Raw genomic sequence first — 25175 nt, forward strand, 5'->3', positions numbered from 1 at the left:
TTTTTTTTATTTTGACACCATTCTGAGAAAAGTCTAGAGATGTTGTGTGTGAAAATCCCAGGATATCAACAGTCACAGAAATACTGAAACCAGCCAATCTGGCACCAACAATCATGCCATGGTCCAAATCACTTGAGATCACATTTTTCCTATTCTGATGGTTGATGTGAACATTAACTGAAGCTCCTGACCTGTATTTGAATGATTTTATGCACTCCAACACTGCCACACGTTTGGCTGATTAGATAATCGCTTGGATGATTGTTGGTTTCAGATGGGTTTGAGTATTTCTGTAACTGCTGATCTCCTGGGATTTTCATACACAATAATCTCTAGAGTGTAAAGAGAAAAAAACATCCAGCTAGTGGCAGTTCTGGGGGCGAAAACAGATTGTTAATGGCAGAGCTCAGAGGAGAATGGCCAGACTGGTCCAAGCTGACAGGAATGTTACAGTAACCCAAATAAACACAACAGCATTACAACAGTACTGTATTACGTGCTATGCAGAACAGCATTTCTGAAAAGCATTCCTGTTGAACATTGAGGCGGATGTCGATACAGCAGTAGAAGACCCCTCCAAGTACCACTTCTGTCAGCTTAGAACAGGAAACTGAGGCTGCAGTGGGCACAGGCTCACCAAAAATGTACAGTAGATGATTGGATAAAATATTGCCTGGCCTGACAAATCTGGATTTCTGCTGAGGTACACAAATGGTAGGCCCATTTCAGCCTCAGTATTTTGTTTAGGCTGACAGAAGTGGAATCTGACATGGTCGTCTTCTGTTGTTGCCGAGCCGCCTAAACTTTCGAAATGTAGTGCATTCTGAGATGCTATTCCGCTCACTACAATTGTACAGAGGGGTTATCTGAGTTACTGTGGCCTTTCTGTCAGCTTGAACCAGTCTGGCCATTCTCCTCTGACCTCTCTCATCAACAAGTCGTTTTCACCCACATAGCTCCTCACTGGTTGTTCTTTGTTTTTCGCACCATTCTCTTTACACTCTAGCCTCTAGCTTTTGTGTGTGAAAATCCCAGGCGATCAGCAGTTACAGATACTCAAACCAGCCCATCTAGCACCAACAATCATGGCATGGTCAAAATCACTGAGATCGCATTTTTTTTGATGGTTGATGTGAACATTAGCTGAAGTTGCTGAACCATATCTGCATGATTTTGTACATTACACTGCTATCACACGGTTGGATGATTAGATTATCGCAATAATAATTAGGTGTACAGGTGTACACAATAAAGTGGTCTGTGTGTGTGTGTATTTATATATATATATATATATATATATATATATATATATATATATATATATATATATATATATATATATATATATTTAAAACTGCATCAATCTAAAATAATATGTAAAAATTATTTTTCCAATATACGACATTTGTCAAGAGATAAACAACTATTCGTTCCGGATGCGTTTGTTTCTAGGGGGAATAAAAACAAGAACGAACCGGAGTTCCATGGACATTTGTGCTTTACGTAAGGATTCAACAAGTTATATAGCTTGTAGACGTTAGTATGGTATGAATGGCTTATACTGGAGGTCGTTTAACACGGCTTTATAGCTTATGTTCCGGTGTTATTTTACGTAGATCTCTTTCTCATGTAGGAATGGACGACATGGGCATCAGCATGAGCCGTTCCTGTCTTGAGCGGCTGGAGTTTGACAATGTTGCCCTTAAAAAACTCCCGTTGGATCCATCCACTGAACCGGGAGTCCGACAGGTACGAGGTGCGTGCTTCTCTAGAGTACTACCAACACCTCTCAATAAACCAAAGTTTGTGGCAGTTTCGGGGCCAGCTCTTGCACTTCTGGGTCTTAATGCTAATGATGTCCTGAAGGATCCACTGGGCCCAGAGTATCTCAGTGGGTCTAAATTGATGCCTGGATCAGAGCCTGCTGCCCATTGCTACTGCGGGCACCAGTTTGGACAGTTTGCAGGACAGCTGGGTGATGGAGCTGCATGCTATCTGGGAGAGGTGAAAGCCCCAGTGGATCAGTGCCCTGAGTTACAGCATGAGAATCCCACAGGTCGCTGGGAAATCCAGGTGAAAGGTGCTGGGCTGACACCATATTCTAGGTAGGCCTTTTGTGAGTGAGATATAGCAGTATATTATGTTGACATTGACTTGACATATTACGATCTGGTTCTTGGCTGGGTAAGTCATGCAAAATAAAATGTGCCTTTTAAATCCTGATTTGCCTTTATTTCTTGCTTATACCTTATATCATACTCATCTTAAATTATACAAAAGACAGTAAATGACTGGAACAGAGTAAACAAATGACTTAATTATTTCCAGGTCCTGAGACAGAAGAATCATTTTCACTTAAGGGCATAGACATGTTAAACTTTTTTTGTTTGTTTTTTGTCTCCTGCTTTCTTCAGGCAAGCAGATGGCCGAAAAGTTTTGCGCTCCAGCATCCGTGAGTTCCTTTGCAGTGAGGCGGTTTATTCCTTGGGAGTGCCAACCACAAGAGCAGGATCTGTAGTTACCTCAGATTCGTGGGTCGTGAGGGATATCCACTACGACGGGAATCCACAGATGGAAAGATGCTCTGTAGTCTTGCGCATTGCTCCCAGCTTCATTAGGTGACCTTAGTTTGTTATTCATAAATTGACTTATTCATACTGAGTTTAGAGATACTGAAATTATGTATTATTTGTTTCAACTTGACTTAGTTGAATTATGAACACTAAGTGTGTGTGTGTGTATATATATGTGTGTGTGTGTGTATATATATATATATATATATATATATATATATATATATATATATATATATATATATATATATATATACTATATATACACACTCACCTAAAGGATTATTAGGAACACCATACTAATACTGTGTTTGACCCCTTTAGCCTTCAGAACTGCCTTAATTCTACGTGGCATTGATTCAACAAGGTGCTGAAAGCATTCTTTAGAAATGTTGGCCCATATTGATGGGATAGCATCTTGCAGTTGATGGAGATTTGTGGGATGCACATCCAGGGCACGAAGCTCCCATTCCACCACATCCCAAAGATGCTCTATTGGGTTGAGATCTGGTGACTGTGGGGGCCATTTTAGTACAGTGAACTCATTGTCATGTTCAAGAAACCAATTTGAAATGATTCGAGCTTTGTGACATGGTGCATTATCCTGCTGGAAGTAGCCATCAGAGGATGGGTACATGATGGCCATAAAGGGATGGACATGGTCAGAAACAATGCTCAGGTAGGCCGTGGCATTTAAACGATGCCCAATTGGCACAAAGGGACCTAAAGTGTGCCAAGAATACATCCCCCACACCATTACACCACCACCACCAGCCTGCACAGTGGTAACAAGGCATGATGGATCCATGTTCTCATTCTGTTTATGCCAAATTCTGACTCTACCATCTGAATGTCTCAACAGAAATCGAGACTAATCAGACCAGGCAACATTTTTCCAGTCTTCAATTGTCCAATTTTGGTGAGCTCTTGCAAATTGTAGCCTCTTTTTCCTATTTGTAGTGGAGATGAGTGGTACCCGGTGGGGTCTTCTGCTGTTGTAGCCCATCCGCCTCAAGGTTGTGCGTGTTGTGGCTTCACAAATGCTTTGCTTTATACCTCGGTTGTAACGAGTGGTTATTTCAGGCAAAGTTGCTCTTCTATCAGCTTGAATCAGTCGGCCCATTCTCCTCTGACCTCTAGCATCAACAAGGCATTTTCAGCCCACAGGACTGCCGCATACTGGATGTTTTTCCTTTTCACACCATTCTTTGTAAACCCTAGAAATGGTTGTGCGTGAAAATCCCAGTAACTGAGCAGATTGTGAAATACTCAGACCGGCCCATCTGGCACCAACAACCATGCCACGCTCAAAATTGCTTAAATCACCTTTCTTTCCCATTTTGACATTCAGTTTGGATTTCAGGAGATTGTCTTGACCAGGACCACACCCCTAAATGCATTGAAGCAACTGCCATGTGATTGGTTGATTAGATAATCGCATTAATGAGAAATTGAACAGGTGTTCCTAATAATCCTTTAGGTGTGTGTGTGTGTGTGTGTGTGTGTGTGTGTGTGTGTGTGTGTATGTATATATATATATATATATATATATATATATATATATATATATATATATATATATATATATATATATATTTGAACTGTAAAGAAGCTCCTTTCCTGATTCTCTTCTTCCAGATTTGGATCATTTGAAATCTTCAAGCGAGCTGATGAGTTTACAGGGCGTCAAGGTCCCAGCTATGGCTATGATGAGATCAGAACCCAGATGTTGGATTATGTAATTGAGAACTTCTACCCCGAGATCCAGCAGAGTCACTCAGACCGTGTAGAGAGGATCACTGCCTTCTTTAGAGAGGTAGACTGAGATAAAAATATTTCTCTTAATAATATCAGTGCTGTGGTTGTGGTATTGGCACCTTACACCAAGTCACCTGAAAAATAATTGTCATGTTTTGCTGCACTAATAAGTTCCTGTAGTTCAGTGCTGGGCGATAGGACGTTCTAATCGGAAATCAAATATCCCCATGCAGATTCCTACATTCATTGACGGATGATGATCGATAATGTCGGTAAATGACAAAACCATGGAGCTGGGAGGTTGCCAAAAATATGAAATAGTATCACAGGGTATGAAATTAGCACTAGTCAAATGCTGGTAATTTTGCTCATCTATCCGACACTGTGACGGGCGACCTGTAAGATGTCTCTGAGTGATACACAATAGTGTTGTCATGGTACCAAAATTTCAGAAGTCGGTACCAATACCATTGAAATTTTACGGTACTCGATACCATTTTCTGTACCAAAGCAAAACACAAAAACAGGTTACTGAACAACACTCTTTTATTAACAAAGTTAACAAATTAACAACAAAAATATACCATTGAGCAACACTTCAAGTTAAATATATTCTTTTTGAATTATAACAAAACTGTTCAAAAATACTTTAAGCATACATTGTACACTTATATAAGATTTGCTTCAACTTTTGCAACTTTTACTTTAAGTTTTTACCAAGTACTAAAAAAAACTAAATAAACAAGCATACAATAGAATGAATAAAAAACTATTTCCAAACTAATGTGCAAAGTGTTCTCGTATTAATAAAGCTGCATATTGCCAAATTTCTTCACGATAATAAATGCACAGTGACATATATTATGACTAAATGAGTTGCAAGCCATCGCGTTATAATCTAGCTGCATTAAGCGTCTGCGCTCGAGGGATGAGCGTCCCCGAGGCAGAGTCTCTCTCAGCCGGGTGCAGATTCAGTTTCTCCCCCTTAGATCGTGACATTCGCGCAACTCCTAGAAGAGGCACCGACCACACAGAGAAATGCCAGTTTCTGAGGTTAAAGTTATTAACATGATCTGCTTCTGTATTATTTGAACTTTTAATAAAGCTATAACACATTAAAATAACTGCATTTAAGATGTAACGCATGTTTCCTTTAAAGAGCTCCGGCTCCGCTTATTCCACAACGAGAGTGCTTCTGAATTTATTATTATTCTTTTTAATAATTCCCTAATACTTTGGGATCTACATAAGATGAAGCTGTGAAAGTTTAGAGTGCATCTGGACTGTGATCTGTGTAATTATTCCTCTCCTCCATCAGGCGTGAACTGCAGTGCTGCTCTCACGCTTCATCATTACAGTTTAATGTGATTTCATGTTACGTTCAATGAGATCAAACGACTATTAGACAACGAAACATTTTCTCGACAATTTTTTTTTTCCGACGTTGTCGACTAAATGTTTCAGCCCTAATGCAAATGATAATATACTTTTAAACTCACCTGCTTTATTTGCTTGAATAAATCCGGGCATCTGTCTTTCATGTGCTTTATTAAGTTTGATGTGTTTCCTCCTTTCGTCAGAAAATTGTGAAAGCACCGTTTACAAATAGGTTTTTGCTGATCTATGATGTTTCCCTTTTCATCAGCCTTAAATCCAAAGAATTTCCAAACCTGACTTTTTCCACTTTTCATTTCGACAAATTAAGTTGAGCCTCCAGCAGCAGCAGCAGCAGCTTTGCTTGTCATCATCTTTTGCTTGTTGTGAGCGTTCAAAAGTTCCCGACTCCAATTGGGAACCGGGTAGACCCGGTACTCTGTACTCTGGTACCTTCAGAAATTCTGGTATCATAAAATGTTTTGTTTGAGTACAGACTTGGTACCGGTATTTTTGACAACACTACTACACGACAATAAATACTGTTAGACACAAAACACGTGCTTGAAGAAACACACTTCATTATATTTTGTAGAACAGATGAAAGAAAAGCCATCTGATTCGTTGTTTGTTCAGAGGTGCAATAGCGTGTCTCGTGGAACATTTCTTCTCACACTTTCTTTTCTGTTTCAGGCATCTAAAAACAGTTGGCAATTATAGTGTCGTCTAATGACCTAGGTGCTCTGAGTTTAGTTTGCTAATTTTATTTAGACCTTAATTTGTATTCGTGTTATCCCCCTGTTGTTGTATATAAGATTTTTTTGACCAGTTCGTTGTTTTAATTGCAAGTGCAATTTGAATATTGAAATTACTTTGGTTTAAGTTCTTCATGTTTCAATACATTAATTTTTAAAGCAAAAATATTCACTGATCCTTTGGCAGTGAGGGCAGGGGGGTTAACAATGTAATCGGATATCGCGATACTTTTTTAATACAATTATCGTGAATATATTTCTTGAATATCGCCCAGCTCTACTGTCTCCAGTCGCCTTATTATCCTAATTGACAGTATTTGGGAGGCAGCCGTCAACAGATTAGCTTTTCATGCACCAGGACAGTGTTGGCTTTAATCAGTGATATAGCTAGCCAATTAAAAAAAGTTGTATTCATAATATGGCCAAATTAAATAAGACCACAATTCATTTTTATTTCTTAATTCTTTTCTTCTATAAAAGTATTTATTATTATATATTTTGTAATCTCAGATAAAGTTCAAGGTTTGACAGAATATATATTGTATAACCCAAACTAGTAAGTTGACTATCATTTTTAGTGGCACTTGTGCAGACTACTTCCTAGATATTCTTTCTAAATAATATATATATTATTTTTAAATAAATTTAATATCAGATATATTATATTTGTGCAACTTTATTGTGTTTAGATTTACATTAATGTACAGGTATGTGTATCTTTATTTCTAGGTGACTGTACGAACAGCTAGGCTGGTGGCACAATGGCAGTGTGTGGGTTTCTGTCATGGAGTCCTCAATACTGATAACATGAGCATCCTGGGCATCACTTTGGACTATGGCCCTTTTAGCTTCATGGACCGGTAAAACCCTCACACAAAATCATGGCTTTAATAACCTGGTGGTCAGTGACTGATTACTTTGAGTACTAATACATCATTCAGTTAATTCTTCAGTTTAGTATTCCACAAAGTATTCATAATTTGAACATGAACAAATCTTTCCTTGTTTTCTCTAGTTTTGACCCAGATTTCATCTGCAATGCTTCTGATAACTCGGGGCGGTACTCTTACCAGGCACAGCCGGCCATCTGCCGCTGGAATTTAGCTCGGCTAGCAGAAGCCCTAGTCCCTGACCTACCTCCTGACCGGGCCGAACCTTTGCTGGATGAATACCTGCCTCTTTATAATGCCTTCTACCTGAGCAACATGAGAAAAAAACTGGGTCTGCTAAGGAATGAGGAACCAGAGGACGAGATGCTCATCACAGAACTTATGCAGACAATGCATAACACTGGTATGAAGATTTTTTTGACTTATCACAACCAAAAAATTTAATATTTTGTGGTAGTAGACCCTCTTTCTATCTCTGATTGCTGCCTCACCCCTTCCTCCTCTCAGGTGCAGACTTTACCAATACTTTCCGCAGTTTGAGTCAAATATCCTGCCCTACACAGGAGGAGGGAGAAGATGACAATGAGGCTATTAGACAAGCCACAGAGCTGCTCCTACAGCAGTGTGCCTCTCTAGAGGAGCTGAAAGCCGCAAACAGACCTACCATGGACCCACGGTAACATTAATGTTCCTAGCCTAAAATATATCTTGTATTTGTGGCATTCTGTTGCAATGTCTCCTTTCCTTCCACATAGTGAGCTTACAATGCTGCTGTCCATGGCTCAGAGTAACCCTGCACTGTTCCAGATGTTGTCAGACAGGAAAACACTGGCCCAGCAGCTGGAGAGACTCTCAAGATTGAAGGAGCTGATGGACATCAGTGAGGAACAGCTTAAGGCTAAGCAGAGTAAAGACTGGACCTGCTGGATCCAGAAATACAGGTACATTTAAGGTGGTTTTGAGTGGTTGGTAAAGAGACTTTTGAACTATTTTTTTCATAAAGCATTGCTATCTGAAACTGAAATGAACTGTAGCAGCATACAGTAGTATCACTAGACATTTTTACTTTTAGTATGAAACTTTTTCATTTCCAAAGTTCTGTTTTCTCAGAATCAGTGCTTTATCCACTTCTGAATGGCCCTTTTTAATTTATTTGATTTATTTTCCTTAACGATACTACACTTATTGACCTGAAACTCAATTTAATGTACTGCACATGTTGTCTATTCAACTCATAAGGCAGCGGCTTGCTCGTGAGTGTGAGTTCGCAGTTAATTTCAAAGCTGTACAGGAGGAGAGAGTTCATGTGATGAACAGCACCAACCCACGTGTGGTTCTCAGAAACTACATCGCCCAGAATGCTATAGAGGCTGCTGAAAATGGTGACTTTTCAGAGGTGATTAGTCCTATTCTTTGTGATCTGCATTAATTTACATATCTCTTGTGATGTATTTGTATTGGTCCATATAATCAAAATTCTAAGAGTTAGAAATGTGCATTTCTTCTGTCCATTTCTTTTGTCCAACTTTTCATCTTCTCAAATCCATTAGGTCCAGAGAGTTCTGAAAGTGTTGGAAAGGCCGTTCTCTGTGCAGGAAGGTCTTGAACAGCCAGGCTGGATGGGTAGAGGAGAAGTGGAGGATCCAGGAGAGAGAGATGAGGCAGGAGAAGATGGGAATACTTCAAGAGAGGGCATAGGATCAAGAGCAGAGGCTCGAGGACTTGTCCCATATGACAGCAGGCCCCCTACCTGGGCCAATGAGATCTGTGTCACCTGATCATCTTAAAACCTTCATGACAACCTACCTGTTCCTTAATGCAGAATAATCCTGCAGAAGCTGGTTGGGTGTCAGTGAAGGCATTAAAAGAGGTATTAAACTCCTGTCCATCAGTTAAAAACTTGCAGTAAGATCATGTGTAAAGGCTTAATGATAATCTCGTTGTTATCTTCAGTATTCATACTACAGTCCTGCACATTTATCTCTGTTTGTTAAACTGGTTATGAATGAAGACTTAGATTACCAGTCTCACAATGACAGGTCTTGGTCTGAAAGACAGAAGTTTTTCCTCAATATACAGTATATATATACAGTAAAATGTCTGGATTTGAATGTAGAAGGGTGTTCGTAGTTAATCGCGCAAGCCACTGAGCAATGAAGCTTAAATGCACAAACAGGTGTAATCCGTTAATGGACATCTATCTCACTTTGAATCATGTAGTTAGTATGTAGCACTGATTTAGTACTTAATCCCATTGTACTAGTTTGCAACAGTCAAAAGCTGGTTATACTTGGCAAAAGTGGCCTGACTTTCAATAAGCATATTTTCCAGGTTTCCCAACTGTCTTTGGCAAAACTGAATCATATTTTTAAAAATGTAATTGCAAAATGCATCACAAATCATTGGGAGGGGTAATTTGTAATTACACATTTTTATTTTGGAGTCAACTGGAGGAGTATTTTTATATCCTTTGTGCTCATTCCTGAAATTCTCTTTCAGTTCTGTTCCAAATATGATTAACAGAATTTCAGATGTTTTTCAGACATGGTTTGCATTTTTATTTTTTAAGCTTTTTATGAACTGCCCTGAGTAATATGCAGTATTTCCAAGATAAAGTAATATAATAAACATATCACAAATCTGTGTTCTAGTTTTCTTAACCAGTATTATTTTTGTAAAGTCAACATTTTACACTTGTAAAATACACTTAAAACCTTTTAATAGTGAGTGCTGAGGAAAAAGTGTTTATTGTGCTTATTTGGTGAGGAATGTATGTGCCGGGGGCCCAATAGTTTGGGAACATGTTAATACGGGTTCAGGTATGGAAAATATATTCTAAACAGTGCCAAGTATTTGCAGACAGGAAAATGTCTTATACAGAGGGTGAAACACTCTTTGTTTATACTGTAAAACACAATTTTCGATGGTACTTTTAAATAATTAAATTTTTTTATATTCAATGCTGTGGATGAATAAGCAGGCAGCAGTTCTCGCATGCATTGAAGGACCAAGTTCTTGGATGTTTTGTCTCAGTGACGTAACAAACGGCCACGCTGGAGAGGGAGCGGTCGCGTGCACACGCACCGTCCATGTACGCGCACAGGTAGACTACCTTCATCATTGCTCAGGTAAATTTGGAAATCACCGCCGCTGGACTCGAAGTAACAGGCTTAAAAGCGTATTCACCATTATGTCAGTCCGCTCAAGACCTGGCTATTATCGCCAGGAAGTGAATAAAACAGTTTGGGAGGTGCCGGAGAAATACAGAGATCTGAAACAGGTGGGGACAGGGGCATATGGTACAGTATGGTGAGTGCGTCTCATTTCACTACTTCCTGAAATTGGCTTCTCTTTTAAAAACAATGAATACATCCCGTCAATAGAGGTCGATCCATGTGGCAAGATTGTGTTCAAAACAAGCGATGTGAACAGATAGTGTTAAGCAGAAGTGAAAGTAAGTTTGCTTTACAGATATAAGATGTACAATGTTTTGATTCAGTAATGCAATTGGGAATAAGGCATCTACGTATTACTCAGTGTTTCGGCTGTATGCTTGTGTTTTTATAAATGTATACAAGTCACAAAAACGTCGTTTTTCAATGGATAATTCCGTTTGAATGCAAAACTACACTGCTTGTTCGATAGAAGTATTTGGTTAATAATTAAAGATGGCAGCTGTTGACGAATGCTGTCTGGTCGGGTGATAATGGTTAATTGCATGCTGGTCGTCCGATCACTTCAGAGCGTGCGCTGATTTTTGTTTGTATTGCATCGTCTTTCTCTCACCCAGCTTTACATGGACGATATCATATATAATATGTACATATGATTGTTTTTGCTATTAAAACAATTTATGTTTTACACAAACAAGTTTTACTATTGGTGACCATATATGAGGCAACAGATAATATATATATTTTTTAGTTAAAACTATAGACTGCTATTGTCCTTGTCATTCCTCAAAGAAAGTACTCCCCTAAAAAAATTCTACTAATGAAAAAGTACCATAAATACCAGTGCTACCATTTTTTTGGGTATTCAGTGTACCACGGTGGTTCCATGTGTTTGAAATGAGTTTTCTTAACTTTCAAATTATGTTGTCTATTATAAGCTTCCCATTTCTGGTTTTAAACCCTCCAAATATTGTCCACATTCCCTTTCATTGTAAGTGCCTGACTGTAACCTATATTTGCTTTTTTGAAAAAAAAATGTTTTTGTCGTAATCAACATTATGCCACAAATGCTGTCGATTGAGCATAACTTGTACTGAAACTTTCCTTTAACATGCTGGTTGGAAGCACTACAGAGTGTAGTTTAGTAACTCTCTAATATGGTTAGCACAGCAATTGAACAAAGGGAGCAATACAATTCATGTGCGACATCTAACTTGTCTTCATCGTAAACGAGTGCTTATTACTACTGTGTTGACTCATTAATGTGTTCTGTATTTTCCCAAATCAGTAGGCAGTAGAAAAAGATTCAGAAAGAGATCTCAGTATAGACTATTATTATAAGATAGGGATAAATAAAACACAATTAAATTGAATCGAAAAGTAGAAATAAAAACTAAATTAAAATTAGAAATAATATCTCTGGTTGTAATGACTAATGTAGCTTTCACTTTCTTTAGTCTATGTTTGAGTGGAGGGGAACAGCAACAAATGACTGATATGTCAACAGAAAGCAATAAGAATTGTTGACGGACAGTTTTATCTTCATATACACCTACAGCATATGCTTTCATTCTGAAACCACTTTGAAGTTTCTTCAGCAGGAAACTAGTCATAATAAATATATATATATATATATATATGAAAGGCAACAGTGTTTTTTTTTTGTAACATTTATATTGACAAACTGTTTTTCTTAGTTGTGAAGTTTAAAATAGGCTTAAAATATTGATGTTGAGTTTACGGTTACAAATTTAATTCAGATTCATTCGGACTTGGCCTGTTATGGACTCGGTCTTGAGTCCAACTCGGCCCCTTTTGGACTCTGACTCAACTCTGACTCGATTGTTTAAAGACATGGACTTGACTCAGGTGGACTCAAACCCTAGTTTCATCAACACTACTTTCACACTACATTTAATATATTTGTAGTCCCAACTCTAATAGATTGAGTAAACTTTTATAAATTTAAATGGAACGCAATGAAATCAAGTTGTGACAATGTTCTAGGATTGTGTTGCTTTAGTTTATTTTAATTAAATTGAACAAGCAGCAAAAAAAAATTAACAGCACTCGTTTTGTAAGGGTTCTATGTCCGTGCATTCCTGTCTTTTAACAACAGTATGTATATGAAAGTGCATCTGATGTTTTGCAAATGTTATTTAATTGTGAACATCAGTTGTCAATTGTCTGTCAAGTAATGTATAGTTTAATGCACTGCATCCAGCATGGATTGGGGAATGTTATTCTACCATGAGTTGTTTTACTGTAATGTGCTTTTCTTTGTCCGGATGGAATCTGCAGCGTTTTCTGCACTGATTTCGAGGAAAAATCTGCGGAATTCTCTGCACTCATTTCAGTACATCATGAAATTAGCCTAAATAATTAATAAACACTTAAGGGTTGAGAAATGGGTAAAACTTACGAATGACAGATGTTGCGATTCATCGGAAATCTTTGCAGTTCTTAATCCGCAGATTCCTTATGGCCTTATAATCAAGGCAGATGCATCTGTATTTGTGCAGGGTTCCCGCAGATCCTGTCTTAAATTCAGTTTTGCGAAACAAAAGTCTTAAAATTGGGGGCAGGACATGAATTGTGATATGGCCTAATGTGATTATCAAACTTTTAAAGAATATGATTTAATTAAATATATGCATGCGTTACATGCAGTTAAAACGCAGCACTGTTGTATTTTCTCCAAGAACTCGCAGGCTTGTGAGTGTTTTCAGCTGTTGCAGAGCAGTTCGCAATCATTAAGCTGTATCGGGTATTTATGACAAACCATCACTAAAGATCAACTGTTGATGATATAGTGTTGATGAAATATGACAATGTTTACTTTTAACTGTTTATATTGTAATTTTTTGTAGGACTGTTTTAATGAGCAGCTGGATCAGTGAAGCGCAAACATTTCAAAATAAGAGTCCCGGGTGTATTTCAAGGTTAAAGTGTCTTTAAAGTGCATCTGGAATTTAATTAAATTTAGAATCTAGTAGTGTCTGGCAATCCCCATCACAGGGAAAAAATAAAATAAAAAAGACTAAGAACATTTAATATAGGCTACCAATTTAAAATAAACTATTTGGAAACTTACTGGCTTGCTTTCAGCACATTATCGAATCAGCACAATCCAATATCAGTCGACCTCTAATTTGTATTTATTTATTTTTTATATATAATGGTAACTAATTTTAATGTGATAAATACAATATGTGGAAAACACATTGAGTATTTTAAACTTCCATATATTCTACCCTCTTTTACTGATAAACAATGTTTAGGCCATGTTGAATGTGTGTCACTGCCTGTTTATGAGAGTCTGTGATACATGATTTATTGTGTGGGTTTGTTTTGGTATTGGGATAAAGGATTCATTTTATTTGTTCAGGACTTTAAAAAAGTCTTAATTACTTTATCCAGCAATCCTGTTGTGTACAAATTAATTTGATAGCTCTTAACATTTTATAATTTTTTACATTAGTAAATGCATTACTGTAGGTTTCATGAACTAACAATATATTTTTACAGCATTTATTAATCTTTGTTCATGTTTATTTATAAAAAGTACAGTTGTTTATTGTTAGTTATTTATAATTCATTAACTAATGGTAACGTATAATTGTATTTTTTAAATAAACAGCAATCAAGATTAAGTATTGAAAAAGTATTGTACATTGTTGGTTCATAATAACTAATGTAGTTAACTAATGTTAACAAATACAACCTTATTGTGAAGTGTTACCAGTTATTCTAAATGCCTTTAAAGATTTACAATTGATCTATTCCTCAGCTATGCATTTGACCGGAGGATGGGGGCAAAGGTGGCCATAAAGAAGCTCCATCGTCCGTTCCAGTCTGACCTGTTTGCTAAGAGAGCTTATCGGGAACTCAGGCTGCTTAAACACATGAAGCATGAAAATGTAGGAAACCAAAGACTGACACTCCATGTTCAAACTTTCTCATCTCACTTGAATGAGCAGATTTTCAGGCTTTATGCTCTTTTTGACAAGCACCTTTTTGTTGTAATTGGTACAGGTTATTGGACTCCTGGATGTTTTCACCGCAGACCTATCTCTCGACAATTTCCACGACTTGTGAGCATTTAACTATCCTAAACCGCTGTAATTTGACATTTTGCTCTAATAGTCAACTCACTGTGTCCGCTTGTCTTGGGCCCTGACACCTGGTATTAACATGTGTCTCAGGTGATTCATTCACAAGTCATCAGGCGACGAGACGGATAACTATTTATACCTGGAAGTAACAATACATCTCCTGTGACCACCTTTCATTTTATGCCTCTGATTTTGTGATTACATACATCATTCAATATGTCAGTGTGTTGCTACATGTTGATAGATGCATAGTTATCCTTAGATTTATGATTCTTCCCTAAAATAAGATTTATATTCTCTCTCCCCTTCTTCCATCCAATTGTGCAGTTACTTGGTCATGCCTTTCATGGGTACAGATCTTGGAAAGTTGATGAAAATGGAGAGAATGTCAGAGGACAGGGTTCAGTACCTGGTCTACCAAATGTTAAGAGGGCTCAAAGTGAGTTTTAAGCTCTTATTGAAAATCCTCATGTTCGTTCAAGCATGTTTTCATTGGTCTTTTTATGTTAATACAGTATATTCATGCTGCTGGGATCATACACAGGGTGAGTACACTTAATTTGGTCCTATCCATATACCTGTATTTATTTCTACAAACCACTGACTTTATCTCTTTAAACTTGCAGGATCTCAAACCAGGCAATCTAGCAATAAATGAAGAATGTGAGCTCAAGGTATTTCACCATGTGGATGTATGAAAGTTCTTTACAGTTATAAGAAACCATATGTGAACCCTTTTGTATCAGCTGGTTTCTGCATTAACTGGTAATAAAATGTGATCTCATCTTCATCAAAGTCACAACATTAGGCTAACAACACACAACAGTTATATACTTTCATGTCTTTATTGAACTCATCCCATTAAACAATCACAGTGCTGTGGAAAAAGAAAGTGAATCTTTGGGCTCTAACTGGACCACTTCAAAAGGTGGATTTTATTTTTTTAAACCATTCTGTAGTGGATTTACTTCGATGTTTAGGGTTATTGTCCTGCTGTATCACCCAACTTCTACTGAAGCTTTAGCTAGCACACAGCCATCCTGACATTATCCTGTAGGATATCATGGCGAACTTGGGAATTCATTTTTCCCTCGATGATGGCAAGTGGTCCATGCCCCGAAGCAGTGAACCAGCCCCAAATCATCTACTGTATTTCACCGTTGGGATGATGATTTCATGTTGATATGCAGTGCAATTTTTACGCCATTCACAGTGCTGCATGTTCTCCCAAACAATTCAACCTTAGTTTCATCAGTCCACAAAACATTTTCCACTTCTAGGAAGAGTAGCCACAGTACAAATTAATCTCTATTTATAGAAAACATTTCTAACTGTGGACATATGAATATCTAAGCTCTTCGAGATAACTTTGTAACCCTTTCCAGCTTTATGCAAAGCAACAATTCACGATTGTAGGTCTTCTGAGATCTCATTTTTGCGATGCATGATCCTTGTCAGCAGATGCTTCTTGTGCATAGCAAATGCTAAATGTTTGAGTGCTTTTTATGAGTCAAAGTAGCTCTAACCCACAACTCCAATCTCGTTTCATTAACTGGAAGCCAGGTTTTTTAACTTCAGACTCGTATTAGTTTTTGTTGACATAATTAGCCTAGGGGTTCACATATTTTTCCAACCTACACTTTGAATGTTTGAATGATGTATTCAGTATGTACAAGTACAATACAATAATTTGTATGTTATTATTTAAAACAGATTGTGTTTGTTCATTATTGTAACTTAGATGAAGATCAAACCGGATTGTAAAACAATTTTATACATGAATGCAGTAAATTTCTAAGTGTTCACATACTTTTCCTTGACACTGTATGTATTGTTGCATCTGGTAGCATCCTCCACTTTTATGCTTTGTGCCTCAAGCCAGCTCTGAGTGTAAATAAAGCCTTGTGTTATGCAATAGATCTTGGATTTTGGCCTAGCAAGGCAAGCAGACAGTGAAATGACGGGCTACGTTGTGACACGCTGGTACAGAGCACCAGAGGTCATACTCAGCTGGATGCATTACACACAGACTGGTAATTCACTCGCTGCATTTAATGTCTTTTTCACTCTACTGAGTACAGGTTGCTTCTTGAAGACTGTTCTTGGAATTACTCTATTGCTGTAGCTTTGGATGAACTAAAGAGGATCTACAAAGTTCTTTAATTAGGCTGAAGATGTTAATCTATTTTATTGCCCTCATAAAGGCAATAGAAGCTGCTTGATTAATGAGATACACCATTAGAATTGAACAATTGGTATTTAAACTGATGATAATGCAGTTAATCAGAACATGTTTAATTAAAATTCTCTTCAGTGGACATCTGGTCGGTTGGTTGCATCATGGCAGAGATGCTGCTTGGGAAACCACTGTTCAAAGGAAACGACCGTATCCTTCCTTGCTGCAAATCTGTGATTGTAATGTTCAAATAGCAACTCACTAGATGATTTTCCATTTGTTTGTTTTTTATTTTATTGTAATCCTTGACCCCACTCCTTTAGACCTGGATCAACTGATGGAGATCATGAAGATTACTGGAACCCCCACAAAAGAGTTTACTGCCAAACTACAATCTGAAGATGTACGTTTCATTTCTTACTAAGATCCGTCTGCAGAATTCTCATCAGATACATTGTTGTGCAAAAGTTTCACAAAAACATTTATCTTAAGATGGTTATTTAGATCTACAGCTTTAGTATGTCAATGGGAAATATGAATGTTAGACTCCCAAATGTTCCTTTTGCAAATAGAAAAGAATAGAAGAACAGGGAGCCCTGCAACAGAAGTCATTGCCCCAACAGATCCCCTACTGAACATCAATACTTGAAGAGACCGAAGCAATTGAGACAGCCTAAATAGATAGAAGAACTGTGGTGAATTCTATCTGTCAACAGCCAAGAAAAAACATGTCCAGGTGTACCTAGGAGAATTGGTGCTGTTTTGAAGGCAAATGTTATCACACCAAATATTGATTTAGCTTTTTTGTGTTTACTGGACTTAGTATAACATTAATTGATGAATGGAAAATATTTATGAGATCATTATTGAAGAAATCCTTACTATGCAACATTGTTTCTCATGCACCTAAAACTTTTGCACAGTACTGTATGTCATGCAAGCTTTAGAGATATGAATATCCAAAATAATGTGATATGTATTTTCTAGGCTAGAAACTATGTTGCAAAGTTGCCAAAACATAGAAAGAGAGATCTTCGGGCATTGTTACCAAATGTTAACCAGCAAGGTAAGATCATTTTGAAAAAAATATTGTTTTCATATATTAAATTGATACAGTGCAAAAAAAGGAAATGCATGCATGTTTTTAGGGTTTTCATTGTTTTTATCATACATTTGGTTAGTTGACATCCTGCAGTGTGACATGCTAGCTAAAAATATTTTATAAAGCATTTTGCTCATTCTTTTATAATTATTTTGTGTTCAGACCTCATTAATTAAGAGACTACATGGAAAATCTGTTTTTGTTTTGTTTTCCCACACCGTTGAACCATTTAAAGTGAAATATGAAGGCATTGAGGCATATATTCACATACATTTTAAACTGAAATCTTGATGTTGATTAAAAAAAGTCCAGGGACTTTTCATGCCCAGAAGCTCATGATAAAATAAAGCATCCTGTCATGCATGTCTTTGCTGAAAACATGTTTGAATTTCAAATACAGTAAGTCTGTCTACTATGACTCTTGTTGCTCTCTGTCTCAGCGATTCATGTTTTAGACTGCATGTTACTCTTGGACCCTGAAAGTAGAATAACAGCAGCAGAAGGACTGGCTCTTCCTTTCTTCTCTGAATTCCGTGAACCAGAGGAGGAAACCGAGGCCCCACCATATGATCATTCATTGGATGAGGCTGATCTGTCAGTGGACCAGTGGAAAAGTAGGTTTGGGGAAAGGGGTGTTCTACACATGAACTTGAAAGCATGATATGAGTGAAGCTTGGTTCACATTTATGAGATTTGAAGTTATTATGGGTTAATTAGACAGTATTCTGGGGAAAATAAATGTTTTACTTTACTCCTTTTACTCTTTTATGGGATTTACTGTGTCCTTGTAATTGAAATGGCAAGGTCTACTTTGAATGGACTGTAAGCCTCTTTGAATTAAAAAAAAAGCATCTGCCAAATGCAAAAATGTAATATTTAATTGACTGGTAAATAGTTCTTAAATTAAACTATTTGGACAAGTTTGTTTATAATTTCAGGTTTATTCCAGTGATATAAGAAATATCTGTTTTTTTACATTTTCCCCTCCATTTATTTTCTCTATTCTTTCCAGGACTCACCTTCACAGAAATTTTGACCTTCCAGCCAGGGCCAGCGGGGACGGAGTCTAAAGAGACAGCTCTCTGAGATTGCTTGTACTGAACACTCCAATATTTTTTCTCTTTTCACTCCAATATCATCAATTTGCTTTGTACCATTTGTCAATTACAGACTTGTGTTTCCTTTTGTACTGTTTTTGTGTCCACAAAGTGTGTTGTGTGCTGTTTTATTCAGTGTTTCAACTTGTGTTGCTCCATTGTTGGGAACAGTTAAATTACCAACTTGAATTAGACCTGCAGCTAACCTGCTGAAGAACATGAGAGCATAAAACTTATTCTGTGGAGAGAATCCCATCAACAAATTACAAGTTATTATTTAAAATTAATTCTGTAATTACATTTGAGGACTGTAATGTAAATGTCTGTATGCCTATACATCTCTTTGTATATGTGTCCTCTTAAATGGCAAAATGGCCTGTAGACCTTTATGAGGACAAGAAATGTTTTGCAAGTACAACAGTATTAACTTAATTCAAAACAGTTTGTCAACCTGGCCACAGTCACAGATGCAGAGAATACAGGAAAATTGTGTTGTTTTTATGCAGAGGTAAATGACGTGTGCATTGAGCAGATTGTTTGATTGATCACATTAAACGTTTGTTGTATCTTTTAAAATTCTTATGAGACAGCAAATGTAGAATGATTAAAATACAGTTTTAAAATATTTTTTTCTGATTTAGTGTTATATTTCTAATCTTTCATATTCAAGTGTATTTACGAATGATCTATTTAATGACTTGCACTTGAGCTAGTCTACAGCCATGGCCAAAAGTATTGGCAGTGACATACATTTTGTGTTTTGCAAAGTTTTCTGCTCAGTTGTTTTGCTGTTTATACACATTTTTCTAGATTATTGTGCAGTGATCAGATGCATTTGAAATAATTGCAAAGAAACTTTATCACAAAAACCAAATGCCCTGCCACAAAATGACCAGCTAATATAATTTCACTAATCATATCAGCAGTGAAAGTGTGAATGAGTACTAGTCAGGTGAAATCACTCAATAATTCTGATTGCTGTAAATGGAGGGAAGAAGTGCTTCCAATCATTGTGTTCTTGTTAGCAATGTTTACAGCATCTCTTACTTGGCATCAAAATGTCCTCACATGCAAGGAAATTGCTGCAAAGAATATTGCACCATAAGAACCATTTACCAGATCATCAAGAACTTCAAGGAGAGCGGTTCAACTGTAGTGAAAAAGGCTTCAGGACGTCCCAGAGCATCCAGCATGCACTAGGACCGTCTCCTTCTGAGGAGTCAGCTATGGAATCGTATCGCCACCAGTGCAGAGCTTGCTCAATATTGGCAGCAGGATGGTGTGAGTGAATCTGCACGCACAGTGAAGCGAAGACTTTTGGACAATGGCTTGGTGTCAAGAAGGGCAGCAAAGAATCTACTTCTCTCCAAGAAAAACATAAGGACCGACTGAAATTCTGCAGGAAGTACAAGGATTGGACAGCAGAAGACTGGCGCAAAGATATGTCCTCTGATGAAGCCCCCTTCCGACTATTTGGGACATCTGGAAAATCGGTAGTCCGGAGAAGAAAAGGTGAAAACTACCATGAGTCCCGTGTTGTGCCAACAGTGAAGCATCCTGCATTACATTGAAATATTGGATCTGTGGCCAGGTAACACCCAGGATCTTAATCCCATAGAGAACCTGTGGTCAATCCTCAAAAGGCAAGTGGACAAGCAGAAGGCCACAAATTGTGATCAAATCCGAGCACTAATAAGACAAGAATGGATCGCCATCAGTCAGGATTTGGCCCAGAAGCTGATATCCAGCATGCCAGAGCAAATTGCAGAGGTTATGAAGAACAAGGGTCAACACTGTAAATATTGCATATTGAATGTTTTTGCCAATAAAAGCCTTTCAAACTCATGAAATGCTTATCATTGTTTTCCAGTATACCATAGAAACATGTGAAAAATTATCTACAAATACTGAAGCAGTAAACTTTGCAAAACGAAAAATGTATGTCACTGATACTTTTGGCCACGGCTGTAGTAGAATTCAGTACATGTTCTCATGAATTCCAGCAGAGGGCAACATTTACATGTTCTTTGCACTTCCCCGGGTTCCCCCAATACAATTTCACTATAACGCATTTTCAGAAAGCTGCAGTATTATACTTGGCACTATGACCTTGGGTCTCTGTCCCATGGCAAGCTTTCTCTATTCCTGCAGCCCAGTCTTTGATACCTGGCCTTTTTTGCCCTCTGTTAAGATACCTTGTATTGTTTTATATGTATGTCAGAGTCCTTCCCTAAGGAAAACAGAGTGAGGAAAAATGCTTCTTGCTTTCCTCTTGACAGTCTGATGGAGAGAGATGGATCGCAGGCCAATCCTGCAGTTTTTTTATACAATTGATTTTGTGACAAATATTTTTAGTGTTTGTCAGAACAAGTGGCTTTACAGTGCAGAGGTTGTTTAGAGTATTGTAAAGGTGTATGTTAAAAGTTACTTAAGTCTAGGACCATTTCAAGAAGGAGTTTTTACAGTGTGGATATGGGTAATATTACAGATATGCACAAAGAACGCAAATCATCTTGGGTGAACTATTCCTTTAAGTCACACTTAAAACTGAATGAATATCATAATATCAAATGAAATGGGATCTGCTAACAAATTATTCTAGACTATATTTAAGAATTAATTTTCCTTTTTTAGCTATTTATGCAGTTAATTGTGAACCAAATGGTGTTAATTTTATTTTTATTTGATGTTTAGTCATTTTCCTTCAAATTCACCACAGGTGTAGTTTAACACATTCCCTGTGTTTCTACGTAGAATATATATATATATATATATATATGTGTATATATATACACACACACACACACACACAGGGGCATCCAGTACACTCTGCTTCATGCTCTCTCTGCATATTTTGCTCCTTGTCAACTTTCTTTCTTTCTCTCCCTCACTCTGTCTGTTGCACAAGCACAAGGAGATGCACGTGCCTCTGTGCTGTTTAGCAGATCTTGAGGAATCCTTTGGCTTAGTACGCTGCGCAAAAGGAAATTCCACAGGCTCAAATGTTCTCAGTGAAAGCCCCAGTGTGGATCAAGGACCCAGGATCCCACCAACTCCTCTGCATGCAGGGGCAGCGAGGGGGCCAAGAGGAATGAACAACAGATGATTCTCCTCCAGTCAGCAGACAGTTAGAAAGGTATTTAACTATCACCATGATCATAAAAAATAACTGTTCCTCAAACATATGTGCATCTTAACCCTTGTGCGTCAATTTAAAAAAGTTACTCAGAGGTCCTTAGAGGGGAAAAAAAGGTTGGTGTCAAAAAAACTGCCATAATAATATTATATATTAATATTATTTTCCACTTTCAATGAGTTAATTTTTTTAACCAACCTCAGTCCTAATCATAACTAACAAATATTCATTCATGTTCAGGATTTTAACCCTTTAAATGCCAGTTTGTTTATATTATGGCACTGTTGTTTTTTATGAAAAAAACAAAACCAAAAAAAAAACCTGTGTGACTTTCTTTCTTCCATGGAATACAATGCCACCATTCACTTTCATTGTATGGAAAAAAGATGCAATGAAAGTGATTGGTGACTACTTTTGTCATTCTACCCAATATCTACTTTAATGTTTTAAATAGGAAAGAAAGTCATATGGATTTAAGCAACACGAGGGTGACTAATAGATGCCAAAATTTTCATTTTTAGGTCAATTATCCCTTTAAGACTTGTATTCATGGCATATCTTGAATTGAGTGTGAGTTCTTTTATTACTTATATGGATTAAAATGCATCAGGACTGTTTTCAGATACTTACGTTGCAAAGAATGCTCTCTATTCAATCTTTTTCACCCACAAGGGTCATAGAGATTGTCTGATGGACTGTGTGTGGTGGTACTGTCATCCAAGATGCCCAAGAAAGCTGTCATACAGTTGTGGCAAAACAATATTGGCACACTTGGTAATTATGTATTTTTTCTTTATCCTTTTGAACTTTCATTCAAAATAATCACAAAAACCTAACCTTTAATTGAAGTAAACTATTTGAAAGGGGTGGAAAATGTCATAATTCATATTTTTTATTTTTTTCAAAAACATGTTTGCCACAATTATTGGCACCCCTAGAAATTGTTATGAGTAAAATATATCTGAAGTATATTTCCATTCATATTCAAAAACATTTAGCACACCTGGGTGACTATAGGAACATGAAATTGTTCAGCCATGGCTTTCTGTTTCACAGGAGTAAAAATATGAAAGCCAAATTCCCTTAATCATCGATCTCAATTGATAAGACCAAAGAATAAAGTTATGATGTGCAGCAAAAGGTTGTTGAGCTTTACAATATAGGAAGTAAGTAAAGTAAGTAAAAAAGCAAAGCTGACCGAAGTGCTGAACAGAAAATTCTACAATATAGTAAAATAAAACAAATACATTAAAATACATACAATAAAATGTGACAAGACAATCTCAATTAATACTGCAAAATGCTAGAAAATACAAGTGCGTTTCAGGCCTGCATTTAAAAATAGACAGTGATGAAGCTTGCCTAATGTCCAGTGGTAGCTATTTCCATAGCCTAGGGGCAGCAACTGCAAAGGCTCTTTCACACTTATGTATAAGACATGACCAGGGAATAGGCAATAATAGTTTGTCAGCAGATCTTAAAGACCTAGTAGGTAAGTATGGCCGTATTAAGTCCCTAATATATGATGGGGCCTGGTCATTAAGAGCTTTAAAAACAAACAACAGTATTTTAAATTGTATCCTGAAATAAACAGGAAGCCAGTGCAAAGAGGCTTGGGGTAATATGATCACATTTTCTAGATGATGTCAAAAATCTGGCCGCAGCATTTTGAACCAATTGAAGATGTAAAAGAGAGGATTGAGGAAGTCCAAAATAAAGGGAATTACAAAAATCCAATCGAGAGGTGATAAAGGCATGAATAACAGTCTCCAGGTCTTGAAAAGATAAAGCTGATTTAAATTTAGCAATCATTCGTAACTGATAAAAAATATTTGTCACTACTGAATTTATCTGTCTTACTAAGCTTATGTCAGGATCTATAATGACACCAAGATTCCTTACTTGCGAGTTAACATTGGGGAAATATTGGCTATTAGCTATTTTCTTAAGCATTGAAAATGCCCATTTCCACCATCATGGCAATAATTAAGAAGTTCCAATCAACTGGAGATGAGAATCGGCCTGGAAGAGCACGTGTGTCTATATTGTCTCAACGCACAGTGAGAAGGATGGTTTGAGTGGTCAAACATTCTCCAAGGATCACAGCTGCAGAATTTCAGAACCGGGTTCTATGGTCAGATGAAACAAAATGAGAGATTTTTGGTAGCAAACACCAGAGATGGGTTTGACACACACAGAGATGTGGCCATATGAAAAAGTACCTCATGCCCATGGTTAAAAATGGTGGTGTTTAATGTTGTGAGGCTGTTCTTCTGCCAGAGGTCCTGGACATCTTGTTCGGATACATGGCATCATGGACTCTATCAAATACCAACAGATAAAAAATCAAAACCTGACTGCCTCTGCCAGAGAGCTTAAAATGGGCCATGGTTGGATCTTCCAGCAGGACAATGATCCAAAACAGACATCAAAATCAACACAAAAATGGTTCACTGACCACAAAATCAAGGTTTTGCCATGGCCATCCCAGTCCCCTGACCTGAACCCCATAGAAAACCTGTGGGGTGAACTGAAGAGGAGAGTCCACCAGCGTGGACCTCAGAATTTGAAGGATCTGGAGAAATTCTGTAATGAGGAATGGTCTCAGATCACTTGCCAGGTGTCATTAGGCATTTTAGGAGAAGACTCGGCGCTTGGGAAAGGGAGGATGCACAAAGTATTGAATAAAAGGGTGCCAATAATTGTGGCACACATAGATTTGAAAAAAAAAAAAATAATGTTTTTAAAAAATGGATAAAACTTGTGTTGTGTTTGCAATTGTTTCATATCCATTAGAGGATAGATTTATTTTTGGTGAATAATTTGATTGAAAGATCAAAAGGATAAACAATACAGCATATTTTACACAGCTTTCTTTGCTCATATTAACCAAGGTTGCCAATATTTTGGCCACAACTGTATACACAAAGGCTGCATTTCATTGAAAAACATTAAGCTTCCATCTTGGCTCAAGAGTACACATGTCAAATTTATGAGGTATACAGCTGCTTAAACACTGTGAAGGT

General features: G+C 37.3%; 3 protein-coding genes across 7 annotated transcripts in view; all 3 read left to right on the plus strand.

Annotated features, from left to right (window-relative positions):
• Positions 1–1457: 1457 nt before the first annotated feature.
• Positions 1458–9983, plus strand: selenoo1 (selenoprotein O1). Of its 3 annotated transcripts, XM_052152475.1 has the most exons (10): positions 1458–1503; positions 1634–2105; positions 2415–2618; positions 4212–4389; positions 7190–7320; positions 7476–7753; positions 7858–8026; positions 8106–8291; positions 8590–8746; positions 8901–9983. In XM_052152475.1, exons 1-10 carry the CDS (start codon positions 1485–1487, stop codon positions 9135–9137), a joined length of 2031 nt encoding a protein of 676 aa, XP_052008435.1. In that variant the 5' UTR covers positions 1458–1484; the 3' UTR covers positions 9138–9983. The 3 variants fall into 3 exon arrangements, with proteins under 3 accessions (XP_052008435.1, XP_052008433.1, XP_052008434.1); XM_052152473.1 differs by having other exon boundaries at positions 1467–2105; XM_052152474.1 differs by having other exon boundaries at positions 1467–2105; positions 8901–9128.
• A 426-nt stretch (positions 9984–10409) lies between these two features.
• Positions 10410–19649, plus strand: LOC127661832 (mitogen-activated protein kinase 12). Of its 3 annotated transcripts, none has more exons than XM_052152752.1 (12): positions 10410–10659; positions 14314–14443; positions 14559–14617; positions 14966–15077; positions 15154–15183; positions 15265–15312; positions 16557–16671; positions 16953–17024; positions 17138–17217; positions 17802–17880; positions 18357–18530; positions 18929–19649. In XM_052152752.1, exons 1-12 carry the CDS (start codon positions 10541–10543, stop codon positions 19000–19002), a joined length of 1092 nt encoding a protein of 363 aa, XP_052008712.1. In that variant the 5' UTR covers positions 10410–10540; the 3' UTR covers positions 19003–19649. The 3 variants fall into 3 exon arrangements, with proteins under 3 accessions (XP_052008712.1, XP_052008714.1, XP_052008713.1); XM_052152753.1 differs by lacking the exon at positions 10410–10659 and adding an exon at positions 10667–10804; XM_052152754.1 differs by lacking the exons at positions 17802–17880; positions 18357–18530; positions 18929–19649 and adding an exon at positions 17387–17766.
• Positions 19650–21944: 2295 nt separating this feature from the next.
• Positions 21945–25175, plus strand: part of LOC127661430 (protein MTSS 2-like) — a 51267-nt gene continuing 48036 nt past the window's right edge. The window contains exon 1 of the mRNA XM_052152140.1: positions 21945–22149. The gene's annotated coding sequence lies outside the window, so the exon portion shown is untranslated. The remainder of the gene's footprint in view (positions 22150–25175) is intronic.

The sequence above is a fragment of the Xyrauchen texanus genome, chromosome 21 (genome assembly GCF_025860055.1).
Source record: "Xyrauchen texanus isolate HMW12.3.18 chromosome 21, RBS_HiC_50CHRs, whole genome shotgun sequence".
Lineage (NCBI taxonomy): Eukaryota > Metazoa > Chordata > Actinopteri > Cypriniformes > Catostomidae > Xyrauchen > Xyrauchen texanus.